The sequence below is a fragment of the Podarcis erhardii genome (genome assembly GCF_964252035.2).
Source record: "Podarcis erhardii genome assembly, chromosome: 3".
Taxonomy (NCBI): domain Eukaryota; kingdom Metazoa; phylum Chordata; class Lepidosauria; order Squamata; family Lacertidae; genus Podarcis; species Podarcis erhardii.
In genome coordinates, this window is record NC_138507.1 from 102,415,712 (window position 1) to 102,439,910 (window position 24,199).

Below are 24,199 nucleotides of genomic sequence, written 5' to 3' on the forward strand. Positions count from 1 at the left end.
CATAAGGGGCCTGTTTCTGAAAGTGGCAGAGGGGGAGATCAAAATTCTCACTGATTTTACATGTCAAGCACCAGAACCGGGCAAGGCCGGTTAGCTGCTGGGGCACATCAACAGCACCCGAGCAAAGCCAGACTCAGTCCAATCCCCAATCCATCATTGTGCTCATGCTCCTCTATTCTCTGTAAGAATATTTTAACCAACCTTTATCCTTTTTTGTATTTCTTGTACATTGCTTAAACACTTGGCAGTTAAGCGGCAGATACACACAAAAACACAAAAGTGATTTATAAATGCAATTAATTAATTTATTAAAAATAAATAAAAGACCAGCAGAAACACTGGATAAAGGATCAGGAATCAATAATTAGTAGCTAGGGATGGGGAGGGCTTCTTGCCTGGGATTGAGTGTTATAAGACACTTGTCTTGGAAAGGCCAGCTAAAATACGACGCCTCTCCCCCCAATAGCTAGAAGTGGCCTTGTTGCATTTACTTGATGCCTAGAAGTTATGACTTAATACTTTCACCTACAGATGTAGCAGAAATTAAATGTTCTCAGTGACATTTTGTGCTATTTATCTTCCAACACGAACTACTAAATAAAACATTTGCTTTCAGCAGCACGTGACCAAAGAACAAAACTCAATAAATTTAGATCCACAACTTGCGAAATTATTTCCAGCGCATTTCTGCTGCCTCAGCTACCCTTTGCAAATATTCCGTCTTGTGCAAACCAGCAATTGAGTTGGCAGCATGCCTTGCATAACAATCAGTAACTTCTATAAGAAAGCCCCATAATAATTCGGGCACCCTTCAAAACATTCACTTAAAGCACTAACTAACAGCACAAGTAAAAGACCAATCATTGGGAAAGTAGGTAACATATGTTTAAAATACAAAAAGAAATCCATGAAGGCTGTGTGGACATACAAATCTTCCTTATCAGACTTCTGATCTAGGCAAAATATTCTCTACCATGAAGGACAGCAACTCTATTAATGATCCTTTTGACTGGAATTGCTAGGCAGATAGGGATTAAACCTGATTATTTAAGAACATGTGCTCTGCCACCAAACTATATGTTCTCCCCCATGTGCATTATCATATGAAAATATTTTAACCTAGACTTCGAACTTTCGTAATTAAGCTTCAGATTGCTTAATCTGTAATGGTTCTAGGGGGTTGCTCATGCGTAAGTTGCCGCCACTCTTGGCTTGGTTGCCTGGTTGAACCCTTTCTGTCTGGACAGCCCTTCACTATGTGGCTGTCTCAGTCGCTGGCAGAATCCGTCAGTGGGTGTTTCTTAAACTTCTTCCAGCAAAAAAGTTCTGTGACGCCAAGTCTCCTCCTACTCTCCCTGCGCGGAAGTCTTCTGCGCAGGGAGGGTGTGGGCAGCAGAGCACCTGTGCTCTCCCCACTAGTCTCCGTTAAAGAGTCCTGGAGCCTTTTCTCCGATTCCCCCCTCTGCCCCCCTTCTCTCCTGGTGTTACGTTGATTTCCTTCCCCAGCAGCTGGGCTGCCTCTCTCCCTGCTGGGACCCTCTCCGGCATCGCTCTGGAGCCTTCCCTCCACCTCTGTCTCTGATGGCAGTTCCCTGACATAATCCAAATGCAAACAAGAGACCATAACCATTTATATGAAGATTATGATCTTTTAAATCACCACAGGACATTTAACTACAAAGGACTTTCAGTCTATGGTTCTCTCTCATTTAGAAATCTGATACAGGTAAGAAAATATGTCGAATTGTAAAGTTGGAAGGGACCCCAAGGGTCATCTAGTCCAACCCCCTGAAATGTAGGAATCTCAACTAACACACCCATGACAGATCGCCATCAAACCTCTGCTTAAAAACATCCAAGGAAAGAGAGTCCACAACCTCCCCAGGAAGTCTGCTCCATGGTCAAAAAGCCCTTACTACCAAAAAGTTCTTCCTGACTTTTAGTTGGAATCTCCTTTCTCGTAACTTGAAGCCATTAATTTGGGTCCTAGCCTCCGAAGCAGGAGAAAACAAGCTTGCTTTCATGTGGCAGCCCTTGAGATATTGAAGATATTGAAGATGGCTATTGTATCTCCTCTCAGGCTCCTTTTTCCAGGCTAAACATACCCAATTCCCTCAACCATTCCTCATAAGACCTGGCTTCCAGACCACTGATCCTCTTGGTCACCCTCCTCTGCACACAATCAAGTTTGCCATGTCCATTAATTTCAGTGTGTCAAGAATGACTCAGCTCAAGGATTGCTAGCCTAGTTTGAACTGGTGGACACCTTTTGAATTTTGAGAGAGAGCTGTGGGCGCTAGTCACAACATGGCTACCATGGGGAAGGTCACAGCAAAACACAACATGGCTGCTGTGAGGAGCCACAGTATAACAGTTTTGTTTAGATAAGCTGATCTGAGAGGACACGTTCATCATAGTCTAATCTTGCACCATCAGAAATACTATATTTTAATTAATACATTTGTAAGCATTTTAAACAATATGACAAAATCTCTATCAGTTAACAGACAAAAGTTCGTCATCAGTTCACATATTTTATTTGCTTAGAACAGCTGTTAGTGACAGAATGTGGCAGTCTTTGGTCCAGTAAGTACAGTGGTACCTCAGGTTACATACACTTCAGGTTACAGACTCCACTAACCCAGAAATAGTACCTCAGGTTAAGAACTTTGCTTCAGGATGAGAACAGAAATTGTGCTCCGGCGGCAGCAGAAGGCCCCATTAGCTAAAGTGGTGCTTCAGGTTAAGAACAGTTTCAGGTTAAGAACAGACCTCCAGAACGTATTAAGTACTTAACCTGAGGTACCACTGTATAAAATAAAAGTGTCTAAACCTTATGCCCTCTTTCAGTCTGAGGCCCCACCTTCCAGTCAGGCCTGAGTGTGATTTCCTTCTTTCTTTCTTTCTTTCTTTCTTTCTTTCTTTCTTTCTCTCTCACACACGCTCCATATACATACAGACATTCAAAACATCCAGAACACAGTGGATTTATAATACTGATACGAAGTTCAGTTCTGACCATAAAGCAATTTTAGACGCCCGCTCCCCTCATTAACAAAATGTGGTGTCCCTCCTCCCCAGAAAAACGCTGCCTTAAGTGTAAGGCAGTGTCCCTAGTCTCAAAAAAGAAAAGAAAAAGTCTATTTGCAAAGTTTATCATATTGAAAAGCCCCATTTTCCTTTCCACTCCAGATCAGCTTTTCAACAACTGTAGGTTTCGCTTCTGAGACTGATAGGAATTTGGCTGTTATTTGAAGTAGTCATTTAACAAGCGAGCTGAAACGGAGCCACTCCTAAGCCCACTTGTGTATAACATTTCTAAGAAAAGTTATCTCAGTGAGATGAAAAGCTGCACTCCCCCCCCCCCTCGCATGTGTGTGTATATAGATTTTTACACCCTAGAGAAATATTTTCCCATCATATTTCAGAGCCATCATCAAGCCTGCTGGGATTTTCTATTTCAACTAGATGTTTATTGTATTTTACAGATGCAGTTTTTCCAACCCACAATGACTTCAGCTAGCTTTGCATAGCAATTTGTTGAAGCCACATGGGGTTCATTACAAATTCTTCTTTTCTAACCATTTAGCAAATATTCCTCCAAATAGAGAATGATTCTGCCAACTTGAAGCCATTTAGAAAATAACACGAAACCAGAAAGACTGCTTGCTAGTCATAGCAATATTTTATATTGGTGTCACCAAATGGAGATGGGTGAGAAACAGCATGAGAAACTGATTAACTGGTTAAAAAACAATGGTCACAGAGAAAACACTTTTTTCTTCCGGAGGTCCCTTGCCTATTTCTGACTTCGGTTGCAATCATGCACCACACTTACCAATGCCTAACTCCATAGGCACCGGGGAACTGGGCAAAACAGGGGGAAGGCGCTGAAAATGCCCCCCCAACACCCGCTTGAACAGGGTGGTCCAATTTCCAGTTGAGTCCAGACCCAATTGTTGGTGGCTTTTCTAAACACATTCCTTCCCCTTCACTTCCATTTATGCATCTTCCTTTCCTAGTTTGAAGACCTAATGGCTTGGTTTGCATGGTGCACTATCAATCAATAAATTTATTCATTGTGTATAGCCACACTTAGCATGGCTATACACAATAAAAACTATGGCTCAGCATATGTGCAAGCGTGTGAGCTCCCAAAAAGGAGGTTGTAGGGGCTTTGCTCTTCTATGGTTGTTCTATTGCTGTGCTGAGCTAAGCCATAGTTTGGCTTGTAGTTTGGCTCCCCGCAGACAAGCTTTAAACTATAGTATAAAACGATAAAACGAACTGAAAGATGTGAAGCTTAAGGCGACGAGCCTAAATCATACCTCATACCTTAGGAATTTGTCTGTACCTACCTATCAGCGTTTATTTACCAAAGCCAGACTAAATGCATTTCTCTCAGAAGTTCTAAATGGCAGACTGAGAGGCATCAATAGGCTTTGTTTATGTTCCCAGGACATCGATTGTATGAGGCATATCCTACTGCATTGTGGGCAATATGAGCAAGCAAGTGATCAACTGATCAAACCCTTACTGGAAAATTTGCCAGGAAAATCTGAAGCCTCCCATATTAAATATCTTTTGGAAGACAGGTCAAATGATATTACACTGGCCGTGGCAAAGTTTCTTTTGGAGGTTATAAGAAACAAAGATCATTTTGCCCTAGATAAAAACAAAATGCCTGCCTTGGTTTCTTCCATCTGTCTGTCTGGTCGTTTTAACTGTATCTAGTTTTGAAATTGTTTTGTGGGTCTTTGGACCACAATAAAGTTTTGATTTGATAAACTATAGGACAAATGTTGGTTGTGTTTTGCCTGGAGCAGCCTTTCTCAACCTGTGGGTCCCCAGATGTTGTTGGATACAACTCCCATCACCCCTAGCTAGTGAGGCCAGAGCTCAGGGATGGTGGGAGTTGTAGTCCAACAACATCTGGGGACCTACAGGTTGAGAACCGCTGGCTGGAGAGAGCTAAACCATAAGCCCAGGTTGGGATGATGCAATATCCCATGGGAAGGAGCAAAGAAGCAACCATTTTTCCCAGAGTTCACATAGTCATGAAAGACATGGTTTAGCTTAGCATGATGTAATACCCAGAACAAAGTTGAATAGCTCAGTTATCCAGCACACATTAAAAGTGCACCATGAACCTTTTAACTTTATACAGAGGCAGTAATCTGTAACCTCTGAGTGTATTATTTATTTTTATTTTATTTATTTAGATTAAATTTGTATACTGCCCTTGATCCACAGATCTCAGGGCAGTTCATAACATAAATATACAAGATAAAAAACAAACCTAGCATTATTACCTCTCAGGGACAGGAAATGGACTTTCTTTCTCTTCCCACCCACTGAAGATTGCTTTGAAATTGACCCAGATTTGAAAAACAGCTTGCCATCTAAAACATGTCACGATGCCCAAGGTTAAAGTTAAAATGCTAGGATTAACTCAGAACTCATTAAAAGTGCATTCTTCATTAATGGAGTGTTGCAAGTTCATAGCCTTGAATTTATGTACTCATCTTTGCAACAACAACAACAAAGTGGGGATAATTGCGAGTGAATAATTAATTTTTTTTTAAAAAAAGTATGCAGCATCGTAATAAATCTAGCCTTTAGGAGGGAAATCACAATTATAAAATTAACCATTCTAAAGCATTTCAGAGCTGCAATCTTGTACCCACCCTTCTTGGGGAATAAGCCCCGTTAAACTTGCTTCTGAATAAGAACATACAGGATCTGCCTGCATATCATTAGTACTGTGGTCTCACTATTCTGGAATATTAGCTTCCATAATCCAATATTAGGGAAGAGAAATACCGCTGAAATTTGTCCCTTAAAAAAAAAAGTGCCAATACTTCCTTTATTGTCCTTTCCAACACAGACTATCTCCTTAGACTAGAAGTTGCATGGAGCCTTTCCCAGAAGTCAGAACCTCTTACAGTTACATAGGCGAGAGACCTGCAAGAGCAGTTCCACAGAATGAAATGAACCCACCTCCATCTCTAAGTACCGCGGGTGCAACTGGTAATACAAAACCAGTAACTGATTTTGTAGCTATAATACGCTTAGCTGGTGCTGCGATTCCATTTTCCCATAAGCACTACAGATAAAAGCAGAGAGGAGGAAGTGCACAGAAAGGGCATCACAGAGCGAAATCAATTAGCTAGTTTTTTAGCTGAAGCAAATCAAAAGAGCTGGGGGTGGAATTAGTTAATGACAAGGAGGCACATTAAATACAGGCATGTGTAATATCTATACACGTATAACCATCGGAAACAACTCTTCTGTATACATAATACCAAGCACATTAGAAATGCATTGTGTTTTCTACCTATCAAAAACAAACATTTAAAAGGTGATTCTATTTTTAGTCAGCTCAAGGGCAATGCTGTTTGAACATATCTCAAGGTAAGATATGGCTTGCTTTAGCGAGCAAATAAGCAGGTGACTTGCAACACCCAAACCCACAGACATTACTATTCGGATTTGTATTTCCACCAATATTGACAAGAGTTATTAATGTCAAGATTAAAAAAAAATGTTTCCGGCATAACGTCATGTTATTTAAAACTGTTCATTAAATATTGGTCCAGTCACACCTCAAAGTCTATTTTGATATGAGACTCTCAACACTCTTAACAGCTAGAGCTTTTTAAAGAAGGAAGGAAGGAATTCCTTCTAATTTACTAAGCTACAAAATATTTATAGAAATCATTCCGTTGTCTTTCTTACGTCTTATACAGCCTCAAAAGCCTGAAAATAATTAGCAGGGTTCTGGTTTTTACAATTTTATCTTTATATTGTACTTAATAAAAAGTGGCACATTTGACTTCAAACCCAAAACTGCACATGCTAAATTTGGCCCAGTAAAAAGGGGTGGTGTTGGGGGTGGGACAATGAACATCATAAATATTTACAATCTAGCTACAGAGGCAACACTTGGGCATTGCACTCACTGCTTACAGAATTACAGAATTGTAGAGTTGGAAGGAACCCAAAGGATCATCTAAGTCAAACACTTTGCAGTGCAGGAATCACAGCTAAATGATCCCTGCCTTGTTAGAATGTCCTGCCCAGTAAGTAGCAGCAAATATATTAGGCCTTGTCCACCACAGAGTAGAATTCTCTCAGCTTTGCTTGAAAAGTTTTGGCAAAAATCTTAGTGCTTCCTACTAATCTGCCAAGTTTCCCAATTAAACACAGAGAGAATGATTACGGTGCAGTCTTATCAATGCCTTTTTCAATCAAAAGTTATTTATGTTCTGAACTCGAATTCCTACTGACATCTGAAAGAAGGAAAAACCCTACTTAAGAGGTATGTGCTGTGTTTCGGTTCCATTGCATCCAAATCCTACTCAAAACATTGCGGTATTCATTCTGTAATCGTGCCACGTTTTAAATCAGTTCACTTGTATGAACTATTATCAAGTACTCTGCATGTTCCTGGTATTTTCTCTAGGGTTGAGTAGCAGGAAAACAACGATCAGAATTGGTTTTACTGTGTTATATCCAGAGTATCCCTTTCACAAATGGATGAGCTCCATCCTTTTGCAATCTTGATTTATATGTATGTAATGTATTTTTAATTTTTAATGTATTTTTAATCTTTTGTTGGAAGCCGCCCAGAGTGGCTGGGGAAACCCAGCCAGATGGGTGGGGTAGAAATAATAAATTATTATTATTATTGGCATTCCCACCCTCTTTTCCTTTCTTGATTTACATTCCAAGATTCACTCCCTTCCGGCACCAGAGGCTGAGATTTTTGGAAAAACAACAACACCCAAACTAAAGTATACTCTATTCATGGAAACTGTTGTTTACTCTGCGGCCCAGTTTGGACAGAACATTAAACCATGATTTAGCCTTAGAGAAACAGATCCTATTTGAGTGCTTCCTATCTTTTCTCCTCCAGAACGGCCATGAGAAGATTGGAATCACCCCCACCTCCCTTCCTAGTTTAAGTTAGTTTGTAACAATGTCCAAACTGGGAAATGCCATTTGTTTTAAACCATAGTTTATAGAAACAAGCCAAGGACAAGATCAGAGACCACAATTCAACCTTGGCCTGTTTCACTAAACCACAGCTTAAAGCAACCACAGTTTTGTCCTGTTGTGCATAATCACAAACTGTGGTTCATCAAAGCGGAGAAGCAGATCGTTTCAATCTCCTCCTTGCGGCTTCACTGGAGGAGAGAGGAGGGGAGAGTACTTAAACAGCTTGTTCATATCACTAAACTATGGCTTGAATTAACTGTGGTTTATTCAAACGAAACAGGATCTAAAGCCATGGTGGAAGGTGGCAGGCTCCTCTCAATGCACACAGAAGATGAGGAAAGGGGAGTACATGCCCTTAAACCAAAGCCTCCATAGATAATATGTTTTTCAGAATAATGCTTTTTTGAGATAACAAAGGCTGTCCTCAATATTTTCTATTTCATTCCCCATTACAGTAATTACAAGGGAACAAAAACAGACTAAAAAATATAGCGAGTGGATCCTGAGCTCTCAGTTCCACTGATTAATCAGTTGGGTCCCATTTTAATCAGCCACAACTTTTGTTTATTTTAAAAACTACTGATTAAAGCTGGCAGCCCTAAGTAAAGCTGAGTCCCATCATCTACCCTGTGACCGAGATGGAAATATCTTTTCATGATGTGAGAATATCCTAGGGCTTTGCTTAAAGCAAAGAACAGATTACTCTGTATGAATTCACAATCAATCAGAACTTGCCAAAATTGGCAGGCAGAATTTCCACAGAAAGCCATTTCTGATGATCAGGAAACAGCAACAAAATGGAATCCCTCCAATGGATTGCTCATATTCTTACTTTCACAGTTAATATATTTCTCTCAGTTACTTCTTTTCATCAAAAGCATACCTATTTCGCTAAAAATTACTAGCAAAGGACACCCTAACCCTCCATTCAAAGATTTTTAAAGGTTATAAGGAGTAATCTACAATGTATTTTACAATTAAACTACCAGGCTAAAATGTGCTTTTAATAACACGGTGAATGACTGATAAAAAGTCTTCTAATTTAACTTTGGAGTATTCTGACCGCACAGAAGATTGAGATTTGTTCTTGTAAACGTTTAATCTGACTCACGTTGTGTAAATTACTTCAACACAGCCAAGCCAAGTGTAACTCAACTCCCACTAAATGGAAAATTCCACTTAGGCTTTGAATACTTTCAATTCAGCTTAATTGGATTTTTTACAAGCCAATGCTGTATTGTTTGAGGTGCAAGGCTGAACATATTCTCAGTGCTTGAATATATATATATATCAGTCTCAACACCCATGGATCAATAAATACTTGGTTCTGTTTGTATAGGTCTACCATAGCTTTACAATTTAACTATAACCAGAAGCAAGTAATTGCTGGCCAGCATACAAGGGAAGGGCTCCCTTGCCTTTGCACGTGATCAAGAAGCTTGTACAGAATCCACACAACAGAACATAATTGTTTTAATTTTATTTTTAAGACAATTAAACCAAAGGTTTTGGTTCAATGCAGAAATACACAGTTTTCACCAGATGTAAATGGGCCACAGGTGTATTTGCTGTTGTGCACACCAAACCATTCTCTCTTTCTCTCTCTTAAAAAAAAATATTACATTTATGTTCTGCTCATACATATGAGTGGTAGCAGTCTTACATCCACAAGATCAATTGGGTTCACACCTGCTTTTCTTTAGCAGTGCTGCAGCTTCAGGTGTTCCCAGACTGGACCCCAACCACTTCCCTTCCCACACAAGAAAATGGCTGCAGCCTCAGAAAGACACAGGGAAAAAGGAAAATCCACATATCTCCTTCCTCCAATATTTAATATGTAAGGTGTTCTACACAAGTTATCTCTACTTTTCTCATACAAATACAACACTATGTACTAGATCACGTAAAAATGTGAAGACACTAGCGGGATTGAAATAAAAACTGCAACGAAATTTAAGACATTTTATAACTTTCTAGACCAAAGAGACAGAGTTGACTATAAGGACATAAATGTCAGAAGTGGAGGTTTTAAAGTGTGATATAAAGACTTGAAAACAAAAACCAGTTGAAGGGATGGAGGCACAGCAAAGAGTATTTTTATTGCTATTGTAATGTTGAAAATATTGTGTTGAAAAATTAATTAATAAAAATTATATGTTAAAAAAAACCACTGTACTAAATTACATATGGAATAACAAATGTGGGAGGTGAACTAAGGAAGACACTTTTTTGAATTAACAATATCTCTACAACTAAAGCAACCAGGTACCTTGAAGTTATTTGTGAAGTGAAGTGTACAACTTACCTCAAAATAAACGGAGCGAAGGGTGCCATATTAAGGGCAGAATACGTGCCATCCATCGGGGATGGATACAGCTTCCCCAAAATCAAAAGCAAAAGGAATAAGCTCGGGTGCAGCTTAAACTCACCCGTCCCACTACATTAAAAAAAATTAAAAAGGTAAGATCATTAAACACATCCATGAAAACATTTGCCTAAGTCTACAACTATTTGACAATATGAAGAAGAGTTTGGATTTGATATCCCGCTTTATCACTCCCTTTAAGGAGTCTCAAAGCAGCTAACATTCTCCTTTCCCTTCCTCCCCACAACAAACACTCTGTGAGGTGAGTGAGGCTGAGAGACTTCAAAGAAGTGTGACTGGCCCAAGGTCACCCAGAAGCTGCATGTGGAGGAGCGGGGAATCGAACCCAGTTCACCAGATTACAAGTCCTCCGCTCCTAACCACTACACCACACTGGCTCTCACTAGCATACCAGACGCCATAGTGGGCCTGAGTGCAAGAGCTTCCTGTAGCCAATGGGAAGCTGGCCAGCGTTGCGGAAGGCGAGCCCTGCTCTGCTCCGCACCGGTTTAGCGCAGCGCACTGGAGGCGACCGAGTGGGTGGGGGGGGTCCCCAAGTGGGCAGCGGGGGTCCATGGGCCGGTTAAACGACCCCCATGGGCTGCTTGTGGCCCATGGGCCTTAGGTTGCTGACCCCTGCTATAGGATGTTGAAGCACTCTGGGTTATAGCCAGCTAAGTCATCTTCCAAACAGAAACACTTGAGACTAACAAGCATAAGTTAGTAATGCCCATTGATTTTAATGGGTCTAACTGGGAGTATGACTTAGGAGCCAGTTTCAAATCATAGCAGACAATGGCAGAGCTTAATGAAATGGCAGAGCTACTGCCATATCCACAGGCCTGCTACTTGAGCCAGCCAGGAGATATGGTAGGGGCTGGTCCAGACCCAGTGCCGGATTTACGTATAAGCTGAACAAGCTATAGCTTAGGGCCCCAGTCTCTTGGGGCCCCCAAATAAATTTAAAGGGGGGAAAACCACTGAGTGTACATTTCCAAAATATAAGATTAAAAACAAATAAAATAAAACCTACATACAGCAGCGTTTTGCGTCGTATATTACCATATAGCACATGGGTAGGCAAACTAAGGCCCGGGGGCCGGATCCGGCCCAGTCACCTTCTAAATCCAGCCAGTGGACAGTCCAGGAATCAGCGGTCCAGGAATCAGCATGTTTTTACATGAGCAGAATGTGTCCTTCTATTTAAAATGCATCTCTGGGTTATTTGTGGGGCTGCCTGGTGTTTTTACATGAGTAGAATGTGTGCTTTTATTTAAAATGCATCTCTGGGTTATTTGTGGGGCATAGAAATTCGTTCATTTCCCCCCCCCCATATAGTCTGCCCCCCCCACAAGGTCTGAGGGACAGTGGACCGGCCCCCTGCAAAAAGTTTGCTGACCCCTGATATAGCATATATTCAACACCCCCCCAAAATATGATGATTTGTTGTTAACAAAGGACAGCTGGGCATATAAAGGGCCCCATTACCTTCAGTAGCTGAGGGCCTCATCAAACCTAAATCCAGCCCTGTCCAGACCCATCCCTTAAACACCGCAGCGGTATCAACTGCAGTAACTTCCACCTGCCTGCCATTTGGACGGGCATATTGGGCCAATCCTGACTGGCATGTGCTCCCTGTTGCCAGTGGAGATCCCCTGATGGCAGAGGCCAATGGATCTTGGAAGGGCTTGGGGAAGTGGCCTTTCCATGTCACCCAAACTCCCTTCAGCATGGCTGATGGGTGGTTTCAGTTGCTCCGCTAGGTAGAGGAAACTCTTTTAAATGATTAAAAACATTGCAGACATTTCTCTTTCATGCAAGTGTTATTAGTTCACTGCAACTCTTTAACCATTTAATTTTGTTCACTTAAGTTATCAGAAACAGCTAATGCTTAATGCTCCATTTTTTTTAGCCAACCAATGCAGACCATAATGCTTTACTTTCCCCACAACACACCTTTTCCTTTTTTGCTGCGTATTAACCCAAACCATAAGCATAAAAAATTATTTCTCAAATTACCTGGAGAAGAAATTAATGAATACAAAGCTGGACTGCAAAATAATTTGTATGAAATGGAGTGGCTTGTATGTACATAAATATCACTCAGATTAATGTGTAACCAGTTTGGTTTTGGCTTCAGTAAAACAAAAACAAAAACTGCAAAAAAAAAAATTTTTTTAAATGCTGATGGGTAATTCTGAAGAAACTTTGAATTGAGGGTGCAATTTTTATTATTATTTTCCAGCAGTATATGGACAGCTAGAACAGAATGTTTTTAACTTTGACTATTTCAGCTGTGTATTGTATTAATTATGATGTTGTGACCTGCCCTGGGGTCCCTGATGAAGGCTGAGCTATAAATAAACTAATAGCAACAACAGCCTACTTCAAAACACATAGACAGCACTTCTCCAAATCTGTTTTCTGCTCCAACACTGAAAGCCTAAACATTTGACAATGGATTCAATGGACAATTGACAATGATAACAATGGATTCTTCTTACCTGTCCACTGTGCTAGCTACAGCTTCCAACTGGCTGAGCAAGAACGGATAAAGGTTTGGAAACCGAGTGAAGAACTCTCTCCCTGTCATTCTGTAGAAGAAGAAAAGATTTTCCAACACACAGTTGCATGGAAGTTTCAAAACTATTTACTTACGTGTAATTATGTACAACAAAAATAATTTCATTTTCTGTGCCATTTATGTACCATAAGATGGGCAAGCATCTTTTTTTTTAATCAGCCAATGCAAAATAGGTAGGTCACAAAACCAGACTTCCTAAAAGCAGCTTTTAAACAACATGTTATACTTAAAGCTTCACAAGCATGTCCTTTTTTCAAAAATACAAACAGATCTCATATCCCACTGATTTATTTATTTCTAATGTCATAGTAGCCATTATTTTGATAAGGTAAATCCAAGAGTTAAGGAGGGAAATGCGATAGCAAAACCATCAGAAAAAACCACAACGTTTTCCATTTAAAATGGTTTTTCAAATAAACACTGAATGCCTATCCTAAGCACATTGATGTTTTTATTGTATGACACCTTATTATATTTTATATGAGTGTGCTGTTTATAAATATTTAAATAAAATAAATAATAAAAAGCTTCCATATTTCAGGCCAAGGAACTAATCTAAAAACAGTCTTATACCTACAGTTCCTTTAATATTTATTAATGAAAATAAGTAAGGTTTTAACGTATGAGTAAATCACCACATGGCAAATACCAGCCAGTGCTCAGCTAAGACAACATGCCTTAACCACAAAGCACTGGCCAAATATTGCAAAACGGATCAAAACAAATATTTTAAATGAAGCAAGCACAGAAAGCTTCCACAAGGGCACAAAAAAGTAGGAGCCTTAACCGGTTCAATACTACAAGCATACTGGCAGGGGCCTGGCTCAGAATTCCGTTTACTATATTTTTCACCTATTTTAATGTCCGAGGAGAACTGGTTAAAGCCAATTTTGTTATTCATAACTGAAGATCTCCACAATATAACATTTAAGAAAACCAAAGCCCTACATTACAGACTCCCATGAGAGGTAGTAGACCCTCCTTCCTTGGAGGTTTTTAAGCAGAGGTTGGATGGCCATCTGTCATGGATGCTTTAGCTGAAATTCCTCCATTGCAGGGGGTTGGACTAGATCAGGGGTCAGCAAACTTTTTCATCAGAGGGCCAGTCCACTGTCCCTCAGACCTTGTGGGGGGCTGGACTATATGGGGGGGGATTAATTAATTCCTATGCCCCACAAATAACCCAGAGATGCATTTTAAATAAAAGCACACATTCTACTCATGTAAAAACACCAGGCAGGCCCCACAAATAACCCAGAGATGCATTTTAAATAAAAGGACACATTCTACTCATGTAAAAACATGCTGATTCCTGGACTGTCCTGATTCCGTGGGCTGGATTTAGAAGGCAATTGGGCCGGATCTGGCGCCCAGGCCTTAGTTTGCCTACCCATAGACTAGATGACTCTTGGGTCCCTTCCAACTGTATGATTCTATAAAACAGATAAAATGCAGACTGTTCTAGAAGTAGAAAATGGAAGCAGCGGACAGTATCTACTAGCATACAAAAATTGCAGGAAATCTCGTCTGATTATTCCCACACATAAGGAGGACAGTAAAATCGACCCAAGGGATGACAAGGCCAGAACCAAGAAGTTATGGTTCTGTTTAAAGCAGCCCTTGATGGCACACCACCAAAATGACAGATTGGAACCTCTTCCTGGGGTAGTGAAGGCCCTGAATTGACCTTGCCCATAGTTTGCCTACCCATGGACTACCCATGCATAACAGGCTCTTCCAGGGACTAGGAAGCGCTTTGCTTGGGCTGAGGCTTTGCCTGAGCAACAGTTGTCTTCCTAGCTCTTTGTCTTGGCAAAAATGGTCTTTGTAGTGTTTTACAGTGAATGTTGGTTGCAACTCCCTGACACCCTTCCTACTGCTGCCTTTGATATTTGAGATATTATAATGTAAAGTGATGAATACTAAATTGCACGGAACAGTAGTTGGAAGAGTTAATCATTGTAGGAGAGACCATCGGTCTTACAGAGGGAGCATGTGAAGAAGAACCCCTTGTTGCAAGCTTGTGTTATTAACAAGATGGCCGACTGCTTTCGGCCTAAATTGTGTTTCTAACTGGAAACCTGAGGACGTGTCTGAATTTCCAGCAAAGCCTTTTCCAACCTAGTGCACTCCTCATGTTTTGGACCACAACTCCCATCAGCCAACACATGGCAAAGGCTGCTCTAGCGCAAGGGAACTATTATTAAAGATCCAGGCTTCAAACCTGCAGCATCTGAGCAAGAACAGCCAAACACGGACTCAACAGTGTTGCACAATCCCAGCCTCACACCTGTGACAAACATGGCAGGTTAGGTCATGCCGACCTCTGACAAACATGCCAAGTTTGATCAAGTCTTCAATAAGTTGCTGAGTATTTTAAACTGGATATTGCAGACAGCACTCTCAGCTTCTGCCTGCAAAGTACAAGATGATCGGAGATAAAATATTAATCTTAAATATAGTGCATTTCAAACATTCTTCTAATCAAGTCCTCATCTTTCAAACATATGATAGCCATGGAAGTTTTGGTTAAGGCAGGTGTGCAAAGTATTATAAAATTATATAGTGCTGTATTGTGTTTTTAATATTCGGTTGGGAGCCGCCCAGAGTGGCTGGGGAAACCCAGCCAAATGGGCGGCGTATAAATAAATTATTATTATTATTATTATTATTATTATTATTATTATTATTATTATCCAAATTATTATTTCACATCCCATAATTTCACAGCTGATTTTAAACAGGGGTTGGTTCCATAAGTCATTTTCTATAGTGCTATAGTAACAAGAGGTGGTTTAAATTCAGAGAGGCCTCCAGGTTTCAGGCATTGAATAACATTTCTCTGGGAAAACAACAGAATAATGCTTTTGAACTGGTACCTGTCACTGAAAGAGGAGTTTTTCTGTTAGCGTAATTTCCTCATCTAATTAGGAAATTATTCTGGGAGGTAACTGAAGGACCACCAACTCCAATTTACCAATCTTACAACTTGGCAGCGCCCACCAAAAAGGGACATAACATTCTCCAGCTAGGCCGATCAAGTTTACAACTAGGATCAAGAATAGGCTTGAAGTTTAGTCATAATGACATTGGGATTTGTAATTTGGTATCCTGTATCAGCCATGACTCTTTTCCTCTATGCTTGCAGACTGACTGGAGAAGGCATGTCCCAGCAAAATGCACAATTCTTTCAACCTCGCTACTAAGTGACCGCAGCCAGTTGCCAAGCATTCAAGATTAGACAGGAGGGCTTCTGACTAACAGCTGGCTACTTCTAGTACTAGACAGATGTTCACCCAATAAGTAAAAAGAACCGAAAGAGAAATGTGACTATACTATTACTGGTACGGCTCCCCTAAAATCTAAAGCAATACTCTGTGTGAAAAGATACAAAATCAATTCTGCGGTAATTGCACACGACTTAGAAAGAGATCTACTCTACCACACTTAAAATGAACATAGAATCTCTATGCATACAAATGAAGTTGTGACAAACACAATAGTCTTCAGCACTGCATATCTTTTGCACTCCCAGTGCAAGCACAAATCTGTTGTTTTATATGCAATACACTCTGGATACGTAACTTTCAGGTTGCGAACGCGCCAAACCCGGAAGTGTATACTTCCAGGTTTTGCCACACGGGCATGCTCAGAAACGCCATGTGCACCACGCGCCATATCTGTCAACTTTCAGATTTGAAAATAAGGGATCAGCAGCCTCGAAAATAAGGGATCAGCAGCCTCACCTGTCCCGGGGACAATCTATGGGATATCTAACTATCCCGGATAGCAGCAGGAAGCAGCGGGAAATGGAGCTGGAATAAGGGAATTTCCCGCAAAAAAAGGGAAGGTTGACAGCTATGCCACATGCATGCGCAGAAGTGCTCTATTGTGCCGTGCGTGTGCGCAGAAGCAGCACCTACAGTTATGGACTTTTCAGGTTAAGTATGTACCCCCAGAACGAATTTAATACGTATCCAGAGGGTCCACTGTATTTATATCCTAGACTTCCCCCCCAAAAAAAATCAAGATGGCAGGTGAGGGGTTATCTCATTCTACGCTCACAACAACCTTGCAAGAGGCAGAGTGAATCTCCCAAGGCTAGTTATGAGCTTCAAAGCGAAGCAAATGTGAAGCCAGGGCTCCCCAGTCTAACACTCTATCCCCTAGGGCAGAGTTAGCCAGCAGGGTCCCCTCCCTATGTTTTGAACTAAAGCTTCCATCTTATCCCTGACCATTGGCCATGCTGGTGGGGCTGATGGCAGCTATAGTTCAAAACATCTGGGCAGCACCAGGTTGGCTAATCCTGCTCTACAGTATCCACCGATTTCCAGTCCTCTGAATGCTTAGCTTTTCAAACAGGAAACAGGAAAATATACTGCTACTTAAAGAATACTTTCCACGTACTAAACAAGCAATCTGGACTGAAACAATCCAGAATGTTCGCAAATAACTCATTTAATTTTTGTATACCGAGATTGTCAGATAGAGAGACTACATGAAGATGACAAATTGATGGAACAAACAGTTACTGATAATATTCAGATGCGGATTTTGGCACGAGAACTACATTGAATTAAAGCCTAGAAAACCTTTAATGTTAACTGACTTTGATAGGTCACAAGATAAACATCACTCCAAAACTTGTTTACAAGAAGTGCCTAAAGATTACTTTTAATATTTCCATCTCAAGTTTTGTTAGTCCTCCTTCATATTTTCCTTTCTTGTACAACTATTCTTTTCAGCTTTTCAAAAATTTTTCCTGCACAGGCATGATGCCAGTTAAAGTTGAACAGTTTATTATTTCAGAACTTAGCATTAGCAAAATCACCCACACTGGACACCTCAGTTACTAAGATTTTAATTTGGCAAAGACAAGGAAATGCAGAAGCAATACACAGTTCCTATCCAAACATGCCACATTTATATTATATCCCCCCCCCCAAAAAAAAAAAATCAGTTGAAAGTTAAGCAGGCAGAAAATGCATCAAATGGGCTAAGGGTGTCAACATCCATTTTGACAGGAGAAAGTCACTGTTATCAAGTTTTCAAAAGGTTTCTGGCAATGTAATTGTTAAACTGAAATACAGTTAAGAAGAAGTATATTAATAGTGAATTAAGAATTAAGAAGGAGCAGGCTAGCAGGTGGGGCCCATTACTTACATCATAGGAGCCTACACAACACAAAACACTGTTGCTGTAAGTAGCTTTTATTTGTTTTTTATCTTATATTTTGGAAATGTACATCCAGGTTCTTTTACCTTTACAGTTGTACCTCTGGATACGAACGGGATCCGTTCTGGAACCCTGTTCGCATCCAGAAGCGAACGCAACCCACGTCTGTGGGTCGCGATTCGCCACTTCCACGCATGGGCATGATGTCATTTGGACCGTCTGTGCATGCGCAAGCAGTGAAACTGGGAAGTAACGCATTCCGTTACTTCCGGGTTGCCACGGAGTGCAACCCGAAAGCGCTCAACCCCTGACCTATACCTGCTTCCATTTTTGTGCAAATATCCATGGGTTATATTTAAAGGGGTCTATCCAACATTAAACCAACACTTCTTTCACTGCATATGCACAGGAAGCCTCAGGCTCAGAGGATTCAGGAGACGAGTATATCCTACTTTTCCACAGAAGGGGGGGGGGGGAATAACTGAAAAACTACTTTGTTTTCTCTCTTCTAGCACTGCTGTCTTACTTTTTTCTATGTATGCAGTAAGTTACTGCAAGGATTTAAATGTCTTCAGTGGGCGAAACGCACCTCTAGCTGTCCTTGCTAAATTGTTCTCTGTTACATGATCATAGCTTCCCATAAGAAATCATCAATTGTCACACTGTTTTGTATGCACACATCAGTTCACCAAGGCCATGCATCGCAGGTCATCCGATTAAGCTGTTTATCGTATTTCATATTTTTCAGAAGAAAGGATACTTTCATGACCTTGATCCCCGGGGCATATTAGGTGTAACGCTGTATGCATAATTCGTGAATCAGCTGTTCCATTTCTCGGTGACATACGCGTTAGTCAGGAAAAAAGGGCAGCCAATTTGAAAGGGGCAGGTTGTTGTTGTCTTTTAAGAGGCGGCTGTCCTTGCAGAGCCCTAAAGGTGCATTTTCACGCCAAATATCCACAGAGATGCCAAATGGCAATCTCACAGAGACATAAATTAGCTAATAAAATAATAGGATACAATACTAATCCAATACCAGGACTGAATTAAGGATGTCCACAACCACTTTGCCCCTTTGCCTGTCCACAACTGTTAGCTTAGATCATACAGCTCTTTTTAAAAAACATACAGTGGTACTTTGGTTCTCAAACTTAATCCGTTCCAGAAGTCCGTTCCAAAACCAAAGCGTTCCAAAACCAAGGTGCACTTTCCCATAGAAAGTAATGCAAAATGGACTAATCCGATCCAGACTTTTAAAAACAACCCCTAAAACATGAATTTTACTATCTAACGAGACCATTGATCCATAAAATGAAAGCAATAAACAATGTACTGCAGTCACACAATCAATCAATCAGTAGCTGAACTGGTTTCCACACAGTCTCAAAAACAAAACAATTAAGAGCCGCAAAAACCAAAACTCAAAATAAATAGTGAAAACAGACAGACCTCGGTGTAACACTCAAAACAGAAGTGCGGCTCTCAAAATGGAAATGTAACATTCAAAACAGAAGCGTGGCACTCAAAATGGAGCACGTTCGGCTTCCGACAATTGTTTGCAAACCGGAACACTTACTTCCAGGTTTGCAGTGTTTGGGTTCCAAGTTATCTGAAGAAGTGTGCATGCACACGAAAGCTCATACCAAGAACTGACTTAGTTGGTCTTTAAGGTGCTACTGGAAGGAATTTGTTTTGTTTTGACTATGGCAGACCAACACGGCTACCTATCTGTAACTGGGTTCCAAGTTGTTTGAGTACGAAGGCGTTTGAGAACCAAGGTACCACTGTGTGTGTGTGTGTGTGTGTGTGTGTGTGTGTGTATATATACTTTATCAACGCATATATATATACAATGTGTGTATATATATATATATACTTTATCAACGCATTCTGTGTTACAATCATACACAGGATAATAAGAAAGAAAGGCATAAAGCTCATTCATTCATCTTCCAAAGGCCTGCAATGACAAGGAAAACGCAATCTGATCTAAGGGTAGAAGTCTCATACTACCCATCATAGGCAGAATATAATATCCGCCTACAAACCATTTACTCCAGGCAAAGTTGATGGCCTTAGCAGCAGGTGAGGAGGAGTTGTTGTTTATGCACAAAAAAGTAAAGGAAACTACATTGACCCAAAAGAAAACCCAAAACCTAGCCAGGCAATATCTTTATTAGATCTCTTTATGAAACAAAACAGAGGAGAGGGGAAGTTGGCTTGACGCTGAATCCACGGAGTCTGCATTTAGTCAGAGTCTTAAAATGGAGTGTAGGGGGAGCCAGCAGGATTAATTTGAATTGCCTCCAGTCTACTAGGTGCTATACCATGAAGGGGAAGATGAGGGAGGCTAACTGTGTTAAATAATACTCATCAGGTCAGTTTGATAATGGGTTGGAACTAACCAGTATGAAAGAAGAGATGAAGTTAGGAAGGATCGGTAAAGCTGTGAGTTTCACATAAACCGGCAATTTATTGTTTAATCAGTTCCCGGTTATCTGAGAAGTACAGTAAACCTGCAACCTGTGCACATTTAATTTTGTGCATTCAGCTTTAAATGCATGGCAAAAATAATAATATAAAGGGGGTGCAAAGAGGGCAGGGCTCTGGGAAAAATGACTTTGGCAATCCCACCCGCAATTCAACCCCAATGGATTTGGAAGACATGTGATTTTGGCTTAAGGCGCAAACCCCTACATAAATTGTGGGTTTACTGTACCTTAAAGCTACGTAGTATCTCAGTATTTCGATTAGGCCACAGCTAATCCTTACCTGGAGCAAAAAGAGCTTTTAAACTCTCAGTCTTGCTTCTCAATACGGATGTTCTCGTGGGAGAATCTGACTTCTCACAAGAGCATCCCCACCTTAACTGTGTATAGTTGGAATTTCAGAAGTTAAATGCAAGAAAATGTGGGTGTACTGTAATATTATTAATTAGATTTATATACAGTGGAACCTCGGTTTTCGAACTTAATCTGTTCTGGAAGTCCATTTATCTTCTGAAACGTTCGAAAACCGAGGATCAAAGGGCTGTCAACAAATTTGATGGGGAAAATTGAAAAACATGCCCCGGAAACCATTTGACTTCCGAGGCACGTTCAAAAACCAAAGCATTAACTTGCAGGTTTTTGGCGTTCGGCTTCCGAAACGTTTGGCAGTCGAAATGTTCGAAAGCCGAGGTTTGACTGTACTGCCCTTCGTCACAACATAAAACATAAATGACAACCCATAACATGTAGTTTAACGATCAAACGGGTCATATAGAGCTGTAATAAGTAATCTATAATAAAATGCAACAACAACAGCACAAAACAGTCCGTAATTACAAAACCTTTACTCTATCTAAAAGTATTTCTTAATCCTGTCTCCCATGGAAAATCACAGACCCTTCCAGCTCTCACTTAGAAATTTTCTCTTCATCTTATCCGTCCCTCACCCTGCTTGTGGTGGGAGGAATCTTCAGTTTTTAAATTCATCAGCAAGCTGTTTGCCTGTCCTTTATTTTGCTCACCTTTCTTCCCTATAATGGATGTGAACATACTCAATCAACTTTGATGGGTTGTTTAATTTTAAGCAGAACTCTAAAGAATTTTTATTTTTTTTAAGTATAGTCTACTCCTCTGACCATTATCTTGTGCCAGCACTAACAAGGTTGATATTGCTTTCATCTTTTTTCAGACAGAGTTGGATTTTCCTGGCAAAACCTTCATTACCTGTTAAGGATGCACCAACACCAGGAGTTAAGAAAGCAGAGTTCTGTCGAAACAAATATTCCAGCTTCAAATCAGAGTGCTAAAGAGACATGTTTGAAAAAGGAACCAGGGAATGTTTGTTGCAAAGAGTGCTCTCTGCTTTCTTAAAGGAGAATTCATTATTCCTTATAGCTTCTGCAGGCCATTAGCCACTGATGTTTCTGTAAAAGAATACCCTCCACTAAAGAGAATGAACTTCTTGGGGCTTTTAATACACAGCTGAAATATGTTTTTAATCCAAAAATGGAGGGAGGGGGGGGAGGTGACCCCATGTCAATAATTTAATGGCAAAACTTTTGGGGGGAGGAAGGGGGTCAATGCCACTTAGATGCATGGTTCACTAAATATGAGACTCCACGCTGTTTCATCACATACAGTACTTGATTAGGGTGACTTTCAAGCAAAGTATACACTGCCTTCACTGAAAAACAGTGTGTCTGAGTTGACTAGAAGTGACCACAAAATTCTGTATTTACTAATCCGCGAGGAGTTCATTAATACCTTTGAGTAATTACTTGATACTGCAGTTAACAAGTGATGAAAAATATGTTTGAACTTGCCCTCAAAGTGAATAATATTCTCATAAATCATATGAAAGGCCAAAACAAAGTAATCAGAATACTACAATATTCACATGAGCTAATTCACAGGATTCTCAAGTTCAATAGGTTTTAGCCTTCTTTTAAATAAGATTTACCAGGGTGGTTTACATACAAGAAAATATAGTTGAAAGGGCATAACAAATGTACAGGAAGATTTGTTGAAGAGCAATGAGGCACAAACTGAACTGAAATACCAGAGAGTTGTGACAAATCAACTAGATTTCACAATTAGATATTGTGAAACATTTCAAAGGCACCAAAGGGGCACTTCATTAGTTTAGGACTGTGCTGAGAGATTCTAGTCGTTATTAATCAGGAATAAAAGATAACAAAGAAACACTTCCAAGTTTCCTGGATGGGGATTCACAGCAACTTCATACCCACCAACATCTGGGGGATCTAAATTGGGACGTTCATTCTTTGCTCAGCTGCTGTGGCGTGAGTCAGCTGACTCCCACCAGAGCAACCAACCAAAAGGTGAGACATTCCAGGAGCCAATCAGAAGCTGGAATGCCCCCTGTAATTCCAGGATATCCTGCTTAAATTGGGGCAGTTAACTAGTATGCAATTTTAAATCCAATGATACTTACACTGATAAAATCCAGTTAGGATTCCGCTGAACATAACTGTGAAATATATCTTCATTTCAGGAGTTAATACCTCTATTTTCTCTTTTTATGCAAGTTCACAAGAGCAATTTAATATTTTTTATTTATTTTTTAAAGGCAAGGCAATGAGAGAAAGGGAGCTAAAAGGCTAATTAAGAATTTACTGAATGCAAAAAGATTGATAAATGTACCATTTGTTTTGCAAGGAACAACATACTTAAATATCAGAAAGCAAGCAACATTGCTTAAGTTCACTGACTTGAGAAAACATTCTTTTATGCTGCACAGTTCAAAAATAAATACTTTAGGGAAACAGAGAGCAAGCCATTATACCTTGGTTTTCATTTTCTTTCAGATAGAAACTGCTAGAGCAAACATTCCTACTAGTTTACGTTGCCTGTGTTTTTACGAAGTTAATAACCGAACTGTCAGTCAAGGCCTATATAAATACAGTAGTTGAATGCTTTCTGCTTTAGAAGCACTCTTATTTACAAGAGCAGCCAGCCAAGATTTTGAAATGACTGCATGGTCTGTTTGCTTTGATCTCTTTTATGCCTCAGTCTCTCAGTACCTGTTAGTTTGCTATTTATGATACCTTTGTGTATTTAGGCATGAGAAGAGCAACTGTGGGAAGCCAGCACTTCTTAAGAAATCAGTGATGTGGGGGGGGGGTGCATCAGATGATAAGCAGGAATTTTATTTTACTTTTTTTAAAAAAACAAAAAACCTCAAGGTAGTCATTTGTGAATGCAAAGAGACTGACAGGTGTTACGTTACGGGGGGGGCGGGGAGCACAAAGGTGTTATTTAAGCATACATCAGCTTTGTGACTGTACACTCACACTGTATTTACCTATTGTTCAAGAAGTTTTCAGGATATCCCAAACTAATCTCAGCTCATTTACTGCCTTTGATTACTGCCTTGGAGGATTACCAGAGCCCTACCACAAAATGATTCACTCGTTAGCCTTTTGAAAGAACCTTCTCCCACGACTGAAGGAGGAATGAAGAACAATTGCAGCATGCCTGCTTTGTGTACGTAATGCAGTGAGTCTACCTTGCATTCCTCTCCCAAGCAGATCAAACAGCAGTCATGCCCAGACCTAGGAAGCT

General features: G+C 40.3%; 1 protein-coding gene across 5 annotated transcripts in view; it reads right to left on the reverse strand.

Moving 5' to 3' along the window:
* The window catches only part of THADA (THADA armadillo repeat containing), a 157,213-nt gene that overhangs the window by 75,661 nt on the left and 57,353 nt on the right, over window positions 1-24,199 (reverse strand). For all 5 annotated transcript variants that reach the window (XR_014154525.1, XM_081854447.1, XM_081854446.1 and 2 more), the window contains exons 27-28: window positions 12,871-12,960; window positions 10,307-10,438 (exon numbers count right to left, since the gene is read on the reverse strand). Coding sequence is in view for 4 of the 5 variants with exons in the window: in XM_081854447.1 (XP_081710573.1) it covers window positions 10,307-10,438; window positions 12,871-12,960 (222 nt within the window). In the remaining variant the exon portion in view is untranslated. The remainder of the gene's footprint in view (window positions 1-10,306; window positions 10,439-12,870; window positions 12,961-24,199) is intronic.